The sequence below is a fragment of the Emys orbicularis genome, chromosome 4 (genome assembly GCF_028017835.1).
Source record: "Emys orbicularis isolate rEmyOrb1 chromosome 4, rEmyOrb1.hap1, whole genome shotgun sequence".
NCBI lineage: Eukaryota > Metazoa > Chordata > Testudines > Emydidae > Emys > Emys orbicularis.
The window spans coordinates 50009351-50031738 of NC_088686.1; the positions used below are offsets into that span (position 1 = coordinate 50009351).

A 22388-nucleotide genomic window follows, 5' to 3' on the forward strand; every position below is an offset into this window, starting at 1 on the left:
TAAATGATGCCCATGTCTGAGTCTGCTTAGGAATACTAGAGGCAGAGATAGAGTTGTGCTTTCAACTATATCTGTTTATGCAGTGACAACAAGCACTCTTTTCTGGAACGTTGTTCCTAGTCTTATTGCAAAGAGTTAGTTCCATCTAAAATAAAAAGATGAATATTCAATTAAATGAAAATATTTTCTCACTTTGTGTCTTATCTTGCCCATATTTATATATAGGTTTTTTTCCAGGCTTATTGAGCTCAGTCCTTAACAAAGCTCACAGGCTTCCATTTCTTTAATCAGAAATAAACAAGAGCCAGGCTAAAGAGGCCACCTTCTCTTTTCAATCTCCCATTTAGCAGAGAAAGGGAACAGGTGGTGTGAAGTGCTCCTCCCTGTGATCTCTGATCCAGCAAAGGGAAAGTCTGCTGTGAAATGTTTCTCCTTTACAGCCAGGTACAAGCTATTTTCTTCCATTTCTACTCAGAGGAGAAAGGTTTAATTAAGCAAAGTCGTGGCCTGATTTTCCTGTACATGGAAGTGAGAAGATACTATCCCTTATCTCATTAGCATGTGTGTGCTGGGATTGAGGTCACACTGCCTAACTGAATCTTTATTACTCGTTGTTGCTTCCAGACACCATTATGTCATGTCAGGTTCATTCCTCTAATAATATGTTGCCAGAGACTGCCATCCCTTCTAAATTGTCATCTCATGTTTGTGGTATGCAGTATTTTGTAATATGCAATCAATAAAAACCATCAGGGATGAAATAGTCCTTCAGACTATAAAGCACGGTCTTTTTGAATAAACGTTCCTCATAGAGGAGCTGATTCTGATATCCTTACTCACATTAAATTAGACTTTACTCTCCTAATAATCCCATTGAAATAAATGGGATTACTGGTAGAGTAAAATACCACTCATTGTGAATAAGGGTATTAATATGGTCCATAATAATACTCCCTGATGGGCAGATGTTCTATTAACTCCCAGGTAAGACTAAATCTAGGAAACCTATCCTGTATAATTGAGGCAAAAATTGGGTAACTCAAATTAATATCAAAGCCAATAATATAGCACCTAATCCCTGGGCTGAGTACTGAATATTTATCATCACTATTAAATCACTTACAGACAAATGTTACGATGTAGATTTCTGACAAATGTGTGACAGTTTCATAGACAATAGATCATTATGGTGACAGAAGATCTGTTACAGTCTTTTCGGTCAATGATCCACCAATTTAAAAGAAACGCTCTTTAGTAGGATTTAATGGCTCTAGAGGACTTTAGTGGATCAATAATCCACTAATAGTGGTCTGATTTGGACTGTAAATGCAGTGCAATGGGTCCAAAGGGGCAGTTATAGACAACCAAGTAAATCATATAATCGTATCCAGTGGTTATCAAGTGGGCCTTAATGGAGAAAGTACACTGTATTTTGTCAGCTCTCAGACATTTCTCTACTGGGTTTTTCTATCCCACAAAGGAAATCAACCTTGGAGTTGAGCCAAATCACTGACCCTCACTTTTAAAAATCTGTCAATTAATATAGATCAATCTATTTTCAGCATGGTGGAAGTGTTTCTGTCTTTTATTTTAGATCACATTTTGCTCCCCTCTACACCTTCTTTATTCGTTTTTGTTGCAGGAATAAGTCTCTCACCCTGCTGATGGTGTTAGAAGAGGAGATGTCTGTATTTTCCTGTAAATGGATCCTCATGCAACAGCAGATGAAAGGCAGCAGGAGGCAATAACTTGCATATATATAAGAGCTATGGATAGGAAGGCCAAGGGAACAACATAGCTTCAAAGACATCCAGAGTGGTAGTGGGGGGTAGGAAGAACAAGTATCTGGTGCTCCCAAAAGATGCAAAGCTAGTTAGGAGCTAAGGAATAAGTCTTCTCCACCTCAGTTCCTCTAAGAAAACTTCTGACCTGTTTTGGAGGGATGTGGAAAAAGCAGACCCCACACTTCTCTAGATATCCATAGTAGAGAAGGCTGTGGAAAGAACTGTGCGTCATTTGCACAATCTGTGTCATTTTGCATGACAGATTCCCTGGTTTTGATACCCTGCACAGGTGGGACAGCCTCTCTCTAACCAGGCAGTCCTTACAGTTAAGGTATTGAGAAGGGAGAGGAAACAGAGCAGTTTCTTTACAGCTGTTGTCTACTAAATCCTCTCTGACAGCATCGGATTCACCCACAGACCCTACCTGCTGAAGAGGGAAGAGAGGAACTGGTGAGTCTCAGCCCCATTTCTTCTCTCTGACCAGTTGTAGTAAACTGGCTCTAGAGACCACACTACTGGGTGTGTAAGGGGACTGTGAGTGGAGAAAATTTCACAGGGACTGAAGCAAGACTGCAATTAGTAGGGGGAAACATCTTTGCACCCATGCTGTTGTTAGGTCTCCTGTGGTTTGTTATGGGAGTCTGCACAACATCTCTCAGTCATTCCGGTCTTGAAGATCGTTCAACTGACTCCTCCTGTCTCATGTTTGCTGCTAGCATGAGAATCCACTTACTGCAGGTAGATCCCCTTGTGATAACATCAACAGGAGAGTTATTATTTCTGCAACAAGGAAGATAATAAAAAGGTGAGCAGGGAGCAAAGTATGAAATAAAAAAACAAAGGGTCTGATTCATTGTTGCATCCAATCTCTGCCAGGTGAGAGACTCAAGGTTGGGGGCAAATATGGGGTTTATACCACCTTCATGCCTCTGTTATTGTGGGAGCTGTTGAGGCCTGGTTTGGCCCTTGACACAGGTTAAAGTGGCCTCAGGGCTGCCTTAACTTGCTTATGAAACCAAGGGCTGTGAAGCAGGCTAGTTGACAGCTGCACTACAGCTATTTACAGCTGCACTACACCATATGGGGCATTCCCCATCTGCAGCGGAAATTCCCTGGTGGCTGGATCTTCTGGCTTTGTGGCCCATTTTTTTTGTCAGGGGAGCTAGAGTAAAGGAGCCATAGGGTAGGAGTGAATCAGGGTCAAAACTATGTTTTAGAAACAGACTGAGACTGGCCTACAATTAATTTAACCTTTGATTATTTAAAATGTGAGGATCCGCAAAAAAAGAAAGCCCAACCAGAAAATTTACAGGTCAGGATCCACAATCAAAGCAGAATGGTGTGGTGAAGGCTGCAGTCTCAGGTAGGATTTTTATCCTTACATAGGAATTCATATGATTGTGGCTTTAAAAGGGAAAACCTAACTGAAGCACAAAGTGAGCTCTCTCTTGAATAGCAATAATTAGAGCATTAACCTGTAACTTGGAGATGTGAAAACATCTATGCTTCTCAAGGGCAGTGGCAGAATCCCACATTTTTGGCAAAAATCATTGAGCATCTGTCTCATTATGTTGTAATGTAACGTCACAAGGCTGGGTGCTGGCTTCCTTATTGTTTGGTATATAAATGTTGCCTTAGGATGGATGTCAGAAAAGCTCATTTGGGGTTCCTCAGTGTTTTGTAAATGACACTCAGCTTATCTGCTTTTTAATCTGACCTTAATCAGGCAATATTTCAAACAGTCCCATACTGGATGTCTTCCAGCCTGTTAAAGTTTAAGCCAATTAAAAACTAGGTAAATGTTTTATCATCTGTGAAAAGATTTGGGACTTTGGATAGCTCTTTATTGATAAAAATATTTAAATTATTAGAACAGGTTTTTTTTTAATTTTGATATGTAGAAAGGATTAAATCCTGCCTGACTTGGTTGATTTGATTTGGAAACTGTTTTGCATGCTTTTGTTACATCCACATTGAATTTCTGTAATTCTTTATTTGCAGCTCTACCAGCAGCATTGTTACACAAATAGTAATGGGTCCAGAATGAAATAGCAAAACTGACCACTGACACCTGTAGGAACAGTTCGCGCATTTCTCAAATCTCAGCACTGGCTTCCAACTTTCAACCAGAGTTAAAATTTGTATTTGACCTGATGGATCTTAATTTTTTGTCTAAAGTCTCACATCTTGGGTCCTGTACTTTTTTGTAAATCCTTTTTGCTGGCTTTTCCTTTTAAATAAAAATTTGATTGTGGCTATAATTTTATGGCTTATCCAAACATGGCATAAGCTTTATCCATGGGCTTTTATTTAACTGATTTGTTTTTAAGATTTGCAATATTGAATGTTGAGCAACACTTGAAGATATTTATAATGAAAAGCACCATACAAAGTGTTTGACTGACTCACTAACTGATGATTAATTACCCATTGCTATCTATGTTGTTTCAATAAAAAGTTTAGTTGCTTTAGAGCTGCAGAGCAAAGAGACGGTCCTAAGCCATAAATTAAGAAATATTCATGTGGCAATATCTGGCATGCTCAGTCACAAATTCAATGAAATATTCCTATCATCAGTGGTTTTAGTGATTCAGAGGTACAAATATTACCGGCAGGTGGTAGGACACTACCTTTACATAGAAAACCTGTATGCAAATAGACACAAACTCTGCGAGCTGTGAAATACAGCATTTCATGGACATTTAGGAACTTTTAATGAGACAATGTTTGCCAACATTTTCAAATATAAGTGACCTAATTTTCAGAAGTGCTGAGCATCCACCAGTCCCACTGAAATCAGTGGGAGTGACAGGTTTTCAGCACCTTTGAAAATCAGGCCACATTTTATTTTCAGTGCCTGAATATGGATTTAGGAGCCTAATTTTAGGACTCAGGTTTATAAATTTTATCCATTATTTATTGGTTTATATAAAATTAGATTAGAAAACTCTAAGAAATGTGGCATTATGGACAACTGAACTGAGCACGTGCTCCGATATTATAACCAAGAAAAAGGTGGGGGGCACTTTCTAAGGTTGACTGGCAACAAGCAATAGCAGCTTATCCACTGCTGTTTGAGTGGATTTTGAGACAGAGGAACTCCAGCAAGTCCAAGCTTGCCCTTGAATAGATTGGCTGTGAGGTGAGACCATATACACTGTCTTTTTTTTTGGCTCGTGATGGATCATTTATCTTGAACTGAGCCCCTGGATGAGTTTTGTTATGAAATACGGTGAATGTATGATAAAGTAATTAGGTTCCCCCTGTTTTTGGGAAGGGATTTTTTTGGGGGAAAGCAGCATACTTTTATCAATATAAGGTCAATCCCCTTTGCTAGCCAATAATTCACACAGTTCTCTGCACTGACCACGCTCATATAATAAGATTTACAAAAAACTGTCGCTAAAGAATGCGCATTCCCCTCCCCATTTTTACTCCTCATCCCTTCCTGCTCCAGGTCTCTCCTGACCCCTTTCCCAGGTGTAGGCAACATCATTAAGCTAGGAAATCAGTTTTGCCAAGTCGCACAACTTAATTGTGAGTCTCATGATATTTGTTAAAGTCCCAGTGCCTAGAGCTATGTGTTTATATGAGAATCTCCTGTTTCATTAAAAAAGAGTATGTTTCTGGCTCTCATGATTGCAGAGAAAAGGTTGAAAAGGTGAACCCAACAGCTCAAAAACCAGAAGAGCAATAAAAAACCTCAAATTTATATATTTTTTTAAAATCTCATGATTTTTGAGATTCTAATTCATGAGTTTTATAATGGTTGGGCTTAGCAATAGTATGAAATAAAGGTCCTAAGCAGCGGTCAAAAATGTTAATGCTCAACAACATAAAACACCCCATCTACCCTATACCCCCTTCTTTGTATACAATGATCCTGTCAATACAACTCTCCTCCCCCTAGAAGGCTGGACTAATCTGTGTTTGCAATCTCACTTAACATCACTGTTGATCAGCCAGTAAGTGTCACTATAGACTGAAATGAGGCTCATTCTTCTCATTTGGGAGCCGAGTGTGAAAAATGTTTGCAGCAGCCTCTGGCCCCTGCAAGCTGATGGAGGGAGTGATTGAGTATGCTGGGTTTCCAAAACAGTCGTACCTAGTGCTATGTACAGAATACTGAGCTGACCAGAATATATAGGACTTTTTGTTGCTGTGAAAAATGTAGAATAAAATAATCATACACAGTATAGCAAATGATGACAGTAGCTAGCATTCATTCTGATAATAATGAAGGAAAACTGAAAAATCATATCCAGCACAAATTGAACTTTAAATCAAAACAAACAGCAACACAAGAAACAGTCTTTCTTCACCACGTAAGGACTGTATTGAGAGGCAACCTAGAGACAGGAAGGATGGTCTTGTGGTGAAAGTAAAGTCCTAGGAATTGGAACAGCTGGGTTCTAGCTCTGACTCTGCCAGAGACCTTCTGGGAGAGCTTGGGGAAGACACTTAATTTCTTTGTGTTTCAATTTCCCCATTTCTAAAAAGGGGGAAAACTATACCTACCGCAAAGGTTTAGCGAGGCTTCATTCACTATGTTTGTACAGCACATACGGGTCTGTGGGTGGACAGTGCTATAAAAATACTATGTATTATTACTGCACAGCAGTATTCCAAAAGAAAATGTGCAACAGTACATTAATAAAAAGTACACCTAAGTTAATGCAGAACCAACATCAATTTTCATAAAAGAAAAATAAGTCAAAATAATTGTCTACGAGGGAATGAAACGTTTTCCCCATACATACCATAGTGTTCCCGTGCTATGTCCTCAGCATGTTTACCTATAGCATTCAACCTTTTCTTCAAATGAAAAGGGAAAGGAAAACAACTGCAAAATGAAATAACTTTTTCCTGTACCATATGTCCAATTTAAAATGTAATGCCATAGAATAAAAATCAAAAGCACTGTTGTGTTTATTTTATTAACAGGAGTATTTCTCTGTATCCAGTAGCTATAGGTATAATATGCATAGGACAATAAATTTCCTTTAAGAAACAATGGTTTACATACTGTAGTGAACAATGGTAATAAGGTTAATCTCATAGTTCAGTGGAAAGTAAGTCAAACCAAATGCTAGCAGGTTTATTACCAACTTGTGGCATAGCTAATGTTTTTGAAAATGTTCTAAATGTTCTCTCCCAAATATATAGATTATACATTGTAGTATTGTTAATTATATCCATTTTCTCTTTTATACACTCCCCCCAGGAGGTTAGTGGAGATTGGAAAACTTACTTATAGTGGATTTCAGATTTAATGAGACATAGATGGTTTTAATATACATGACAAAGTGATGTGCTCTTACCATATTTTATATGTTCTTGTTTTTTATACTCTAATGGCTACCATTTTGAAAATAAATAATTTGATGTTTATATAGTATAATTATTAGCTAATCAGCTATGTAATGAGGTTCTCTGGTTACATCTTAGGTAATAGTGCCACATTGTTTAATATCATTAGATCTCTTTGCATGATATTATGCATAATTTTTGAATAAAAGGTTTATTTCATTTTGAAAAGTTGTGTGTGCATTACAGATGCAAGGACTAGTGTATAGGTGTCCATATATACTATGGCTGTGTGAACTTAGACTCCTAAGTCCATAGGTAGGGACCTAAATAAATGATTTGATTTCCAATAGAAATGAGCACTCAACCGTTCCTATTAACAACTTACATCTATTACTGTGAAGGTCTACAAGTCCATGAACAATATTCCATCTGCATCAAATCCAATTGTAAAACAAAAATAATCAGCATGATTATTTGTTTTTGTCCACTGCCAGAAAATTGTCAAACAAATAACCAAACAGTATGTGTGTCCTAACCCAGGTCTACAGTTTCACTCAAAAAGATCTTGGAAACACTGATAATTCCAGAAAATGCCAAATCTGCATTGTCTGGATATACTGAAAGAAGGACAGGAGACATATGACATGGATTTAATCATGCCACAACTTTATTATTAAATGTTTGGGACTACCCGGTAGATAAAAGTGTACAGTGCAGGTAACCCCCTGTTTATTCTGTAATTACCTGCTCCCCCTCTTTTTCCATCAAGGTCCCTCCAGCAAATCCATTGCCAGGACCTTACTACCCACTCTCCCTCATATGAAGGTTAAGGTGGGTTATAATAATGGGGGTTGGCTCCCTGCCGTACCAATCATAGGAGTCCCCAACCCCCCTCCCCTGTTCGTTCCTTTAACGAACACCTCTTTTTAAGTCCTTTTCCAAGCCATGTATACCTTCCCTATGGAGTACCTGCACTGGACATCTGCCCTACACTTAAATAATGAGTTGTGACATATCGCCTGTTGCCCTTCATGCCATGCATGAACAAAGCCCTTGCTGAACCCACGGTGGGGAAGGTGTAAAAACCCCATCCTGTCCTACTAAAGCGAGACTCAGTAAGCGGTCTACCATCTGGAATCATACAATCATCCCAGCCAGGGCTTTGTCATGCCAGGCCTTAAAAACCTCTAAGGAAGGAGATTCCACCACCTCCCTAGGTAACCCATTCCAGTGCTTCACCACCCTCCTAGTGAAATTTTTTTCCCTAATATCAAACCTAAACCTCCCCTACTGCAACTTGAGACCATTACTCCTTGTTCTGTCATCTGCTACCACTGAGAACAGTCTAGATCCATCCTCTTTGGAACTCCCTTTCAGGTAGTTGAAAGCAGCTATCAAATCCCCCCTCATTCTTCTCTTCTGCAGACTAAATAATCCCAGTTCCCTCAGTCTCTCCTCATAAATCATGTACTCCAGCCCCCTAATCATTTTTGTTGCCGTCCGCTGGACTCTTTCCAATTTTTCCATATCCTTCTTGTAGTGTGGGGCCCAAAATTGGACACAGTACTCCAGATGAGGCCTCACCAATGCCGAATAGAGGGGAATGATCATGTCCCTCGATCTGCTGGCAATGCTCCTACTTATACAGCCCAAAATGCTTCTTGGCAACAAGGGCACACTGTTGACTCATATCCAGCTTCTGATCCACTGTAACTCCTAGGTCCTTTTCTGCAGAACTGCTGCCTAGCCACTTGGTCCCTAGTCTGTAGTAGTGCATGGGATTATTGTGCATGGGAAGAGTGCTGCTGATTGAGACTTCATGGATATTGCAGAACAAGAGACGACCCTCATCACCCTTACCTCAGCAATGGTTTAAGATTTCTAAAACCCTAAAAATTAATGGTCTATCCCTCTTCTTTCTTATTTCATCTGTCAAAGATCATCCATAGAGAAAGGTGACCTGCGAGATGACACTGAGGAGGTGATGTTTTGGAGCTACCATACTGACAACTATGAACACAAGACAATCTTGTTGTCCAACCAAGTCAGAGCTTCATTAACACAAACATACTCCTGCACAAACTGGTAATGGAACAATAAAATATGTCCTTCATACTAACAGTAGCAAAGATGAGTCCTGGCCTCCAGCTGAAGGAGGTAATGGTCTGAATATGACAAAGGTGTAAACTGCATCCCCCATCACCAGTCCCAGGCTCAAGACTAGATTGTGGCCAATCTCATAGTGGGTGTGTCTATCTCTACCTATCTATAGTCAATAAGCCTGATTCTTCTCTCATTATAACAGGTATTCGCCCGTGGGATTACTGACTTCAGTACAGCTACTCCTGCCTTAAGTGAGAGGAGATTCAGGTCTCATGTCTATTAAACTGGGGTGTTATACAACACATTAACTAAAGTGTTCAATATAGAGACTGCAGTACACAATGTAATCATTTATAATGAAACCAAGTTTATAGTGAAGTAAAATAAAAGACACAAATTGCTTTGCAAATTCTGATTACAGAGAGCATCCCTTTGAAGTTTTACTGTAGAAAAATAACTTCTCTGTAAGTGTGCAACAGTACATTACATGAACACATTGTATATAAATGCAGGTATAAACGTGACTGTACGATTACATATGTACATATATTGTATTATCATTACCTGATACATATTTTATTTAACTATTAAGAGAAATCTCGCTATCAAAACTATGATTTTTTTTATTACCTTAAAATATTGCAGTTGTTTCTCAGCAGTCATTGTTCCTTCATTTTCTTGTCTCAGACAGGAATTGAAGATGAAAAGCTCTGTATCTCTCAGCCACCCTTTCAGCTCTTTGATCCTGACCTCCAGCTGCCTTACCAGACTGCCACTTTCAGGTGAGAGCAGGTCACGTGGACCTGACCCACTGTGCCCTACCATTGTGTCTTGGATCTTCTCTCCTAGGGTTTTCTAATGCATTAGATTAAAAAAAAACAAAAAAAAAACCAGAGATTAGTCTTATGTACCAAAACATATCACAGGTTAGTGAACAACAAGAACCATCTGTTAGATGACCAGTAATATTTTTTCTAGTTATTACCAATATCAATCAATTTATTCTTTGTACCCTTTATTCTCATTTAGGGCCCAATTTTCTTCTCATTGAAGTTCAATGGCAAAACTTTCTTTGACTTCAGTGGGAGGAAGAGCAGGAGCTGGTCCTTAGTGACAAATGGATTTTTTCATAACAACAATTATGGACAAAGAAGACAAAATTGTACTCATTGGATTAACTTTGTAAAGTGTTCACCTAGGAACACTTGCCAATTGCTTAAGATAACTAAATAACTTTACCACATAGTAAGGATAGGAAATATTATAAATAATGAGTTAACCTTACCTAAAATCACAAGTTTTTAAGCATGGCCATTGTATATAGTTTTAAACTATGGATTCCTAGGATAAAGTTTTCAAACTTGGATGTCTAAACTTAGAATTGGGCCAAAATCTGGCCAAAATGGGTGGCCTGAATTTCAAAGGCAAACACCACCTACAGCTTCCAGTGAGATAGGAATTTCAGGTGCTTAGAACCTCTGAAATTAGATAATTAAATATGGATTTAAGTACTTAACTTTTAAGCAGCAAAAAGTTTAAAATTTTTGGCCCAAAATAAACATTCACCTATGGCCACCAATTAAATTAATTTACTGTAGCTTTTCCAGACAGCTTTTATAGTAAAAGAAACACTAGCTACATTTTCAGGAGTGAGCATTCTGAGCATAATCAATGTGCTGAAGAGGCCAAGGATGGATTGTGCAGGGAGACTTAACTTCCCTTTCAGTATCTTAAAAGGCAATCCCTCAACATCACAGTGGAAGCATGTGGTTGCCTGCTTCTATTATGCCAAGCTGTGTTTCATCTAACCTGTAAAAGGCTGTCAGTCCAACACTTATTATAAGCACTAAATCTGTACTATTGATTGTAGAATGTTGAATAAATACTGACAACCATATCCTATAACCTTTTGAATTTATAATTAGCAGGGCTTAATTGTTGTAACATGAAGATACAGTTTTAAGTGACCCTGTATGCCTGTCTGTGGAAAATGAACCATCCCCGTTCAGTGGGACATGATTTATTGTGATGAATTAAGCCTCCAAAAATAAGCTTTACAACACAAATAAAATTAGATTAACAGACATTAATCTACTGTGTAGCATTGTGTAAATAGTATCTTTAGGAGACCATAACTTGAAAACATGCATTCTTGGCAACACCTTTCTATTTTCATGGTGGAAATATTGATAATTTGAAGACTCTCAGAGGAATCCAGAGTTAGCTATTGTTTTTATGCTGTAACAAAAGTAGCAGCAGGAGGTGAAATCAATGCCCTTGGAGGGTAGGGTCACAAAAAAGAATTTATTGCCACTTTTTTGTTCTGGAACAGTTTGCAATCATAAATTCTTCATAAACAGAATACTTCAGAGAATGGTCCGTCTTCATAAATATACGACAGAGGACATCAATTTCATTTAATTCACAATTTGTGTCAGCACAGCAGATGCCAATGCCTGCCTTGATAGGGTTGTTTAATATGCAATTGAGACAGAGTAATATTCAGCACAGGGGACAAAATTTCACAGATTAAACTGTACGCACCACTGACATTTCATTCTAATGTATTTCGATTCCACACTGTTCACCTTAGATGAAAGTAATATTAAAAACCATATCCCTCTATTTTACCATTGTTAGAAGTTAAAATCTTTGTCTTTAATTTTTTTCATGCCAATTAAAATGTAATCATGCCAATTAAAACAGTACGCCTAGTGTTGCTAGTTTCTGCAGAGGTTTTTATTAAATTAAACAAAACTCTATCCAATTCTGCTTATTATACATGAAATTGCATTTAGCAGGAAAACTGCATTTTTTATTTTTCTTGTAAATGCAGAAATTGATACAAAAAGTAATCTAAAATTATATTTTGATTTTAACATGCTGAGAGATAAAGTTTTTTAAATGTATTTAAAAAAAGACCTGTTAGTTTTTTTTATTTACATTTTGAAAACTGATTTTAAGAAGGATTATACATCAGTTGCTTTCAAACTGTCTTTATATCCTACCAAGTGTAACCAGAGGTGTGGTACTGAGCTTGAATTAAACTGATTAAATGTGCTTCAAGTCATAAATGTCCAAGGTTTATAAATAGAATTATTTTTAAACAATTTAAATACAAATTGGTTGCCATAATTCTTCATTAGTTGAAAAAGCTAGACTGAGAACTTAGTAAATTCTGTTTTTTAAGAATTATAATACTGCTGTTCAATCATTTAAAAATGAATTTAGAAATGCTGCACATTACTTTTTAAACAAACTACTGATAGGACAAACTTAACTTTTTGTGACAATTGGCATATTCATAGACTCAGGTTGTTTGAAACAGCTGAACCACGCAGAAGAAAAAACATGTAAAATGGCTTTTGTATTACTACACAAGTTAAAATGACAAGCCAGTATCTAAGCTGACCCTGACAAGTTGTGTATATAGCTTTATTTGCAATATCTTAGAAATACTGTTTTTAAAAGTAAGATAATAGCATGCAAAATTATGCTGTATAACTGTATTGCTAATATTACACATCTATAATTAATCATTTAAAGTAATTTATAAATTTATCTTACCCTTGATTTGAAGTGAAGGCAATTAAGTAAAAGTGGATGAAAAAATATAGTTTAACTTCTCCTCTCTCTCTCAGCTGTCTTACAACAATAGAACAATAGTGTCTCCTGCATAGTGCCATCACTAGTCTCTGGGTAACAGAATCACTATATTGCTTTTTTTTGCAAATTCTTGTATCTCACACTTTGGCTGAAACCCAGCCCATCATAGCGTGAAATGAATTACATGAAACTTTTTTTGGCTTTTGTCAAAAGTGAGCTGAATACAGCAGCGTGAAACTTATCCTGGCTGCATTCTTAGATTCAGGTATTCAGATTTGTACCAAATTTGCATATTTGTTTTTGAGCCATCAATATCACCTGAAATATGTAGTGACAACCCCACTTTTCATCTTAAGGGTATAGTAAATAGTTAAACAGTAGACGTCTCTAACATGTACCTTCAGAATAAATTCTATTAACATTCACTCAAGCATGACAGTCAGTGTATATCAGATATACTGTATTATAGTTGACTTGGTGCATGCCCATAATACACGGCATATTTTACTTACATTCTTTATGTATTAAAGAACTAAAATTATTAAAGTCAGACAGGTGACAAGCATGGAATAAAAAAAATCAACAGAAGAAGAAAATACTAGTTTTTTTTAATAATAGTATGAGTAGCTTGTTTGAAATGTATGTAGCGAATTGAAAGAGCAAGATATTTGTGCCTCAAATTAGAAATCAGACAGACAGCGTACTTCAACAGACAAAAATGTACATATAACCCACAAACAGTAATAAAAATGCAAATACCCCAAGCAGTTCCCATTTTTCATTAATTGAATCCACTTTTTCAAGGAGATCATTTGGTAGTAAAACACCACTTTTCTTCAAAGCTTCAACCTTACTAAGCAGTTCCATCTTTTTCGGGTGCCTGATTGACATTTCTACATTATATCTCTAAAATGAGAAGAAAAAGATAACATTAGCTACAGTAAATTGTTTTCTCTATTAAAATTCACCCTTAAAAATCAAAATGCTCAATTGTCATCCTGATCAGAGAGCTTCCTTTTTTATATATCAAAACACACAACCTTATTAATGTGTCTTGGAAAGGATTTTTCCATAGGATTTCAGATGCACACTGAGCAGGTGGTTTGTATGGGTGGGATTTAAGTTAGAAAAGTTGGCAACTGATTGCATACAACAAAATTAGACATATCTTCCAACAGTCCCTCATCTAGAACCTGATCTACCTTTGTGTCCCTGAAATCAGGTGTTTTCCTAATTTTATTAAGGCATGTTATTCCTATCAGAAATACTGAAGCATGACACTGAAACTACAAAAATGAAAACAAGTAAATTCCACATTGTTGTAAGCTTCCGGCACAACTTTTTTTCTCTTGTTTGTCCTGTTGGGTTTTGCCTCATATTTGGGTCTCGGGAGGTTGAGAGCTATGAAATTAAGGCATATGATGACATAATATTTTAGCCACGCTAAAAATTATTAATATCTTATTTCAATAAAATTCTAATGATTAGATTTTTGTTGAAGCACTCTTACAGTAGAACTAAAATGGTGGCACAAATAAGAACAGCAACAATGCTCACACTGTTCAAATGCTTCTTCAGCCTACAACTGCTCGTTATTTCCAGTGTGATTATTTACCTTTTTAAAAAGAAGATGGAAATAAGGATAAAGAGAAGTTTAACAAACATTTTACAAAATTACTTTAAAGTGAATCTCTAAATATTTCAGTTGGCTACTTCTTATATTTTTCACAAAAGGACATACTGGCATCTGCATGACATATTGGTAAGTAAATCTCTTTAAAACACATGTTCTCTTAGAGCTATGTTAGTATTATATATGATGGTTACTACAATGATTAGGTATGTTTTAGTGGACTGCAGAGTAAATCAGAAAATGCAACACACACTCTTACGTAAAAGCACATTTGTTGAAATGGGACTTCTTATATTGCCAAAAACCGCACCTTTTATTCAGCGAAGGGAATACAGCACATTTTCCCAAACAAGTGTTTAGAAAACCTACATAAATTATGCATAGCTATTAGCAAACTGCATCCTCAACATTAAGCTTTCTTTGCTTTAAAGTCAGCCAAGACAGCTACTACAGTAGCTCTTACCCAAAATGTTAATATCTGGGCTAAGTATAACAAAATTAAACTAGAATAAAGAATGTTTAAAACATGGGTGCTTTTGCCAGATCCAAGAACATGTACTGTAGCAAAACAAAACAAAAAACAATTGGAGGCAGCTTAAAGAAAATAAGAAATGTGTGAAATCACTGTTTCAGCTAATAGGTCCTCAGCATTTCCATGCATATGTTTGCATATTGTTAGTTTCATATTTTAATCTTCCATTTACACAACGCATGCACATCATTTGTATTATGTAAACTTCACAAAATATTAGTCATTTGTGGATCACAGAGCAAAATCTTTTAAATGAGGTGATTTAAAGCATTTCACATTATTAATGAACACTGATCAGGTGTCTGCGTATCAAAAATTGCATGAATATTCATAGTAAATATCAAGGAATTGTTTAAAATTTATAAAGAACTTGTCTTCTGATAGATGGAAAACAGACTGTGCTTTCTAAAAATGCGTGATAACAGGAGGCAATCGGGTTTTGCATTGAGGAATTGCATCAACCCGCAGATAATCCAGTTTCATTGGACTAAAATGTTCAACAAGTATGCTTCTTGGCCCTATATTATTGCCTTTTCAGCTAGAATGGTGACTAGAGGAGATTACAATCTGCTTTATGTAATCTGATTTCTATTTAACGATGATATAGCTGAAAAGGATTTGCATAATTATTTCCATAAGTACACGTAATATCAAGGGGAATCCATAGTCGATTACAGCTAGGCACTGAAATCCAGTTTAGCTAGGAACTGAAATCCAATACACATTACTCCTTTTCTTTTTCCAAGCGAATTAATAGACTGAGGGAGTCCTCTAGCTGTGTGACACTGGTGCGGGCTCTGGTTAGTTAACACTTTTCACCTGTGATTGACTGATTTGGTTATTGTTACCTGAACTAGATTTTGCTTATGCTCTTGGGTAGTATAAAATCAGTGACAAAATAATACAGGTTGCATATGTTTCATAACAATAATGTTCATGCTAACATAAAAACTAAAACATTTCACTTAATTTTGGACTAGATAAAATAATTCTGCAATGTAGCATAGCATGAATAGTTTCTGTGACAGATGTTATAAAAGGTTATTACATTAAAAAATAAATAAGCTAGACTTTATGTATGCTTTCTGTCTTTGTCACCATGTAACCTACTATATATAAAGCATGACGAAAGCTGATGATTGATAGAGAATGCATTATACAGTAACAGTAAAAGATGAAAGAATTCAGTTAATTGTTAGATGTATTGGTATGTGAGTGAAAGTCAGTATTGTTTCACTTATGAAAATTAAAGTGAAGTGTTTATTTTAATTTAAGGAAAGAGCTTAATGTACAGCAGGTACAGTTTAGGGACTGATAGCACTAGATGCTATTGCTAATGCTTTTTTTTTTTATCCATTAAACACCTACACTCTAAGCAGTTGCATGGCAAAATTAGCTACCAGCTCTATCAGTGCTGCACAACCCTAGTCTAGGAGGACTACTTTATCCTGTGGTGAGAAGATAATTTAATCTTCATATTCATTCTATCCGCGGCATTAAGTGAGCAAAGGCTGCTCCATTGTGACAGTCTGTGAATGCTATGATATAGATTACTGTTCAATAGCCAAAAATGAGATTAAGAAAGTTAAAGTCACAGGATTTCTCACAGTGGCTGCAATAAATAAATGACTAATATTTAATTTTCCACAGCACTTGCCCCACCAAACTTTAAAAAAACACACATTGAAATACTGTCAAGTACTTACAGCATGATTAGCTGTGTGTATGTGTGCATGCATGGCTGGTTTTGTGTTAATGAATCCACCCAGTAGAAATAAGAAGCATTGGTATCTATGTTAAAGAATTTTGATTCTTTTTCTTGCCAAAAAAAGGAGTTTTAAAAAAATCACTAAAGAGTTTATCCATTAAGATGCTTGGCAAATTCATATTAGGTGACTACTTTTTTTAAACCAAAAGTACTTGAATTCCAAAACAAAGGAAGTAAAAACACGATTTCTGTCAGAAAGTAATATTCTATGAAATCTAGGAAGGCTTGATTGAGGACCCCTCCCCCTTTTTGACACTTATGCTAAGGGATACTTTATATATATCTGTATAGATATATATAAAAATAATTGTGTTTGTGTGTGGAAAATCACACCCGAAAATTCTGCCCAAATGGAGACTGGAACAATGCCTTGTAACAGTGTTAATTGTCACCATGGAAACCAGAAGAATAAGCCATTTTGAAACTGGTATAGAAGGCACACATTGAGCAACTCAAGCATTTTTCAGCCTCCCTCAGTGTTAAGGAACAAGATGCCTAGTCACCGAGAGGTCAGAGAAAGAAATCATCATGAAAGGTTTGTAGATGTGCACTGTCTGGTAAATAATAAAAAAAAATCTGTACACCGTTAACAACGCTGTAAGACTGCACACTGCATCTTTCAGAAAGAGAAACATCACAAAAAGATGATCAGGGCTGGGGTACAGATTCCACCCCTAAAGCAAAACTTTAGGGCAATATTATGCGAACCTTGCCCCTAAAGCTCCCTGGGAATTCTGTTGTTGTAATAAAACTTCAGAAGAGGAAAGAAAAAAGGCTGCATGATGGAATTCAAAATAATGCTCTAAAAGCACACAGAGAGATTAAGACATCCATTGTAAGACTTTTGTATGGTGCTTCTGTTGGTTATAGTGAAAAGAGACTAGACATACTGAACACACAGTGGAGCTATGGCTACGAAGTACAGAAGAATTAAGCCAGTGAAATTTCTCAGTTATTGGAATAAGGTTACACAATTTGTAGATCTTCTACAGTCCATCATTCACAGTCTCCAAAATGCAACTTTAACTTTCTTTTAATGACACGACCTAGTATATGATTGAGATTAAGATTAAGTGATCTGCAATTTTATTTGTACCTGAATAATATTTTACAAGTTTATAAAACTGCAGTGACGCAGTTACTGCAGATACACACACATACATATACATAAATGGTGCATATATGTACATACATTCATTGATTTCATGCATGCAAAAAAGTTGTATACAGTCTACGTCAGTACATGTAAAAATGCTTTGTGGACACATTCACTAAAATATACATGAAATATACTTGCATATATGTATATTCATACAGATATGTGTCTGTCTATCATCTCTCTGCACACACTCACATTGTGCTTTCTGGATAATGTTTGCACTCTTCATGCTAGGCTTCATGGTGGCCCCTTAGGAAGCCCCATGCCTAATGCCATTCAGTGATGAACAAAGACTCTTTTTATTCTGAAGTCCAGGGTCCAAAGCTCAGCTGTATACAAGCAAAGTGAAGGAATCTGCTAGAGGCCAGCCTACCCTTCACAACAGCTCTTAATGCTTCCACCTTTTGTCATTATATCAATGTGGGACATTTTACAAACTGTCCAGAAGCTTGGTTATATTTCATATGCAACCATTACAACTAGAAGCTCTGGACAACATTCAAGACCTTGGTTGAGTATACTGTCCAGACAAACAGCAGTCGTTATTTCTTGCAAACTGCTTATGTTTTACTATTAGCAATTTATGGCAAATAATTGCACAGGGAAATTATAAAGACTCCTACAATTGTCCTTGTAAATTAATAATAGGTTTTCTTGATTGGGATAAATTTGCTGCTGAGCCTTTGGAAAAATTAAAAAGTGCAATGTCATTTAAAATTGCCAGAACTCTCACAGCAAATTACATCTGAGGTTAAGAATCAGTTTTTTCTCTTCTAGCTTATTCCATTTCCATGATCTGGAAATCATATTACATTGGCCATGTATTGTTAATTGGACATAGATTGCATTATCTTTAATATAAATCAAACTACAAATATTAAAATGAATTGCAAATTCTCTAATAGAAGATCATAAAACAATCTTTTTTTAAAGTCTCTCCCATTAATAATTTAATTCCAATTATATCACTCAGAAAACTCAAGAAGGAAACTGGTAACTTATTGCCATTCACTCTTCTTTATATATATATATATATATATATATATATATATATATATATATATATATATATATATATATATACACACACACACACACACACATACACACATAGTATTATTTATAAATAGACACACACAAAACAAATCTTAATACTTCATACTGCACAATCCCCCTCCTCTGAAAACAGAAACAAAACCAAAACAAACACCATGCATTTTTTGTTTAAAAAAATAGGAAATCTGGATTTTACTTCTGTTTTTCACATTCATCTTTCCAGCAGCAAGCAAAATGAATCCATTGAAGAAAAGGCTTAGTAACTTTGTGAACTACATTTTGCCCACAATAAAAAAATATGCAATTGGTACCCATTGTTCTGCTTTTCTGAAGGAAGGTGATCCCAACCATTTAAATTTTACTATAAATGTAATATATTTTTGAAGACTTTGCATGCCCTTTAATGAGTTTATATTAAATATTTAATACTGTTTAGGGCATATCCACTACTACCAAAAACAGTTATATTCCCAGCAGTCCCACTGTTTCAGGCAGAGGGCTTGATTGATCCTCCTAGCCTGAATTGAGTAGAATGAAAAGAAGCAGTTGGAAAATAGCTGCAATCATTTAATGCAGATGACCTCTGACAGGCTCACAGCTCTTCTATCTGAACAGAAATTTGCATGGGGTCTCTGTGCAGAGGAACAATGTAACCTAAATGGTAGACAATCTTTATTCTAATGAAGTGGGTGTCAAGGTCAATGTAAAACTGCAATGATAAATGGTGCACCACTAGGCAAGAGAAGTTGCATAGGCACTGTAGTGTTTTCACATTAATTGAAGGCTGAAATGCACTGAGTGAAAGTACAAGATTCTTTTCACCATAATGTGTTAATGCACAAATGTTTAAATGTTTTCTTCAAGCCTCTAGCCTGTTGACACAAATCTTACTAAAAAAAAAAAAAAGTTGGCCAATAACCAGAAAAATAGAAGGTTTTATTAGGTTGTCCTATTTCTAGAATCCCTAACAACTTCAAGCATCTACTCAGAGTGCCAAAAGAATAACAAGTCTCCAGACACCTAATGTAATTCCCATGATCCTTTTCCTATTTAGGAGATCTGTCTTTAATTAGTTCCAAACAAGCAACCCTTTAGACAACTCTTCATTAGATACCATTCCCAGTGAACTAGCTATAAGAAAAAAAGTCATGCTCCAATATTATTTCCTAGGTTTTAAGTTTTCTTTTTAGTATACAGTTAACATCGCCAGGTGTACTTTGTTCTGAATAAGAATTAGACCAGTAAAACTGGGTTTTGTAATGCAAAGAGTTGTGTGTCTAGAGTGGGGACTGAACTACAATCCGTTATTGTGGCTTTGTCAAAAGTGCAGTACAGCTATAATTATGGCACTTCATCAGTCGATCAAGTAATTTGTAGAAGGCAGTACATTTTGTCTTATAAAAATGAGGAGGACAGTAAGCTGCTTTTAAAATCCTGAGCTGCTTAAGCCTGTTAAGGGTATATTGTTTGCTAATACTCTCATTAGCAGCCAAGCATTTTAACTTCATCAATTAAACAGGAAATGGCGTTGCACCATTAGTTTCACAATATGCTAAACTACAGATAGGAGTATTTTGCTAACAATTTTAGAAAATATATTTCCAATTGTAAGTCACAAAATGAATTGCCAAACTGTTTTTGTGTACATACATATACAATATACACACACAGTGTGTGTGTGTGTGTGTGTGTGTGTGTGTGTGTGTGTGTGTTGAAAGTCACAGTTATGTTTCTGAAGGTAACCAGTTTTATGAGAACTTGTATATATGCGCAAGCGCTCACACAGGCATGCATGCACACACACTTAAAAATTCTTAGGTCCCATAGAGATTGAGTTTAGAGACTTACTCACGTCTTCACACTAGTGAGCACTTACTCATATAAGTAGTCCCCCACTGAAGTCAGTAAGGCTACTCCTGTGAGTAACTAACTGCTCAGCAGCATGATTAATGGATTCACAATCTAGCCCATAGATTGCAAATATTTTTCAATCTTCAGAATACTAAAATCTCCTGTACAAATAGATTTTAATAATACAATTACAGTTACCAGACAAGGAGCTATAGCCTGTCACTAATTAAAGTATCTGCAGTACTTTCAGTAACTGGAAGACGGGTAATGGAATTTACTGTACAATGCCATGTCTATTTTACAGCTTCGATGTGAAAGAGAATTTTCCATACAGAAATTAGTTTTCCTGATATTGCAATTCAGAGAATAAACTCCAATGGAAAAAAAAAAGTATAGTGAAAGAAAAAATCTTACTGATGAAACTGTTTAAAAAACTGTACAGCTTCATCTGTGTGTGATTTGTCAGGTCTGAAGCTTTGACGTGCCCAAGGGGCAGACCCCAGCGGGGAGTAGGCTGCAGAGCTAAATAGCTGTGAAAGAAGTCTTAATGTAGGATGGAATTCAAACTAACCTTGACATGACCTCAGGAAAAATATGCAAAAAGTAAAATGAATGCACTCTGCAAGATACATCCTAATTTTGTGGCCAAGCTGGTTAGTTTCACAAACATAACTAGGACTTTAAAAGAAAAATAAAATATAAGAAAAAAGGGGAAACTTAGGAATTCAGAGTAAAAAGTTAAGCAGCCATGGTGTATTATTGTGGAGGCATGTGAACCATTTGGAAACAATCCAAATAAAAACCAACACTGAACAATATTGTTGTCAGCCTGTCTATTCAGGAAAATTGTTTTTTTTAGGTTGAATATAAATGACACAAAGCCAAGATTACATCATTGCATTACAAAGTCTGTTGTGGCTTTTAGCTGAACAAGCCCCATGGATCTATTGGTTGATAGCAGTAATTCAGTAAGGTGGTTTTAATTCCCCCCCCCCCAGCTTCATTACTATAAATATAGAGAATTTTTGTTTTAAACATGGATGGCTTTTTTTTAAAAAAAACAAAACCCTGCATACTGATTTTGGTCTGGTCTGATACAAACAATAACATTTTAGCAGATACATTAAGTCTTGATTTAGCTTTATTATACATTTTGCCTATCTTGCTCAGTGTTCAGTTAAGCAGGAAGACATCCACCCTAGTACAGCAGCCAAGAACTGGCTAATTCACTAGATATATGGAAATTTTAATTGAGTGTCAACTTGTGTTGAAATCCAATCCCATTACCTTCCAGAATGCAATTTTGTAGCAATACCAGTTATTTACTACACTATTAATCAGATTTTAAACATAATTAAATTCCTAAGAACATATAGCCAAAATACCATAGTTTGAATTCCTACATCCAGGGTAATCAGGGTATGAGATTCCACTAGATGCATACGTGTACGGCCCATCTACAAAGCCAAATAAACCGTGTCAGAGGATTGTGTTAGAACACAGTTCCATAATATAGTAATAACACTTTCCCACCCATCAGTACAGGAAAGATCAAACAGTGTTATAATACTATTGGTGCATTTCCA

At 36.2% G+C, this 22388-nt stretch overlaps 1 protein-coding gene across 1 annotated transcript in view; it reads right to left on the bottom strand.

The window, feature by feature from the left end:
- AKAP6 (A-kinase anchoring protein 6) overlaps nt 1-22388 on the bottom strand; it is a 299187-nt gene that overhangs the window by 38464 nt on the left and 238335 nt on the right. Inside the window, exons 10-11 of the mRNA XM_065404219.1 lie at nt 13563-13709; nt 9828-10052 (exon numbers count right to left, since the gene is read on the bottom strand). Coding sequence (XP_065260291.1) covers nt 9828-10052; nt 13563-13709 — 372 coding nt within the window. The remainder of the gene's footprint in view (nt 1-9827; nt 10053-13562; nt 13710-22388) is intronic.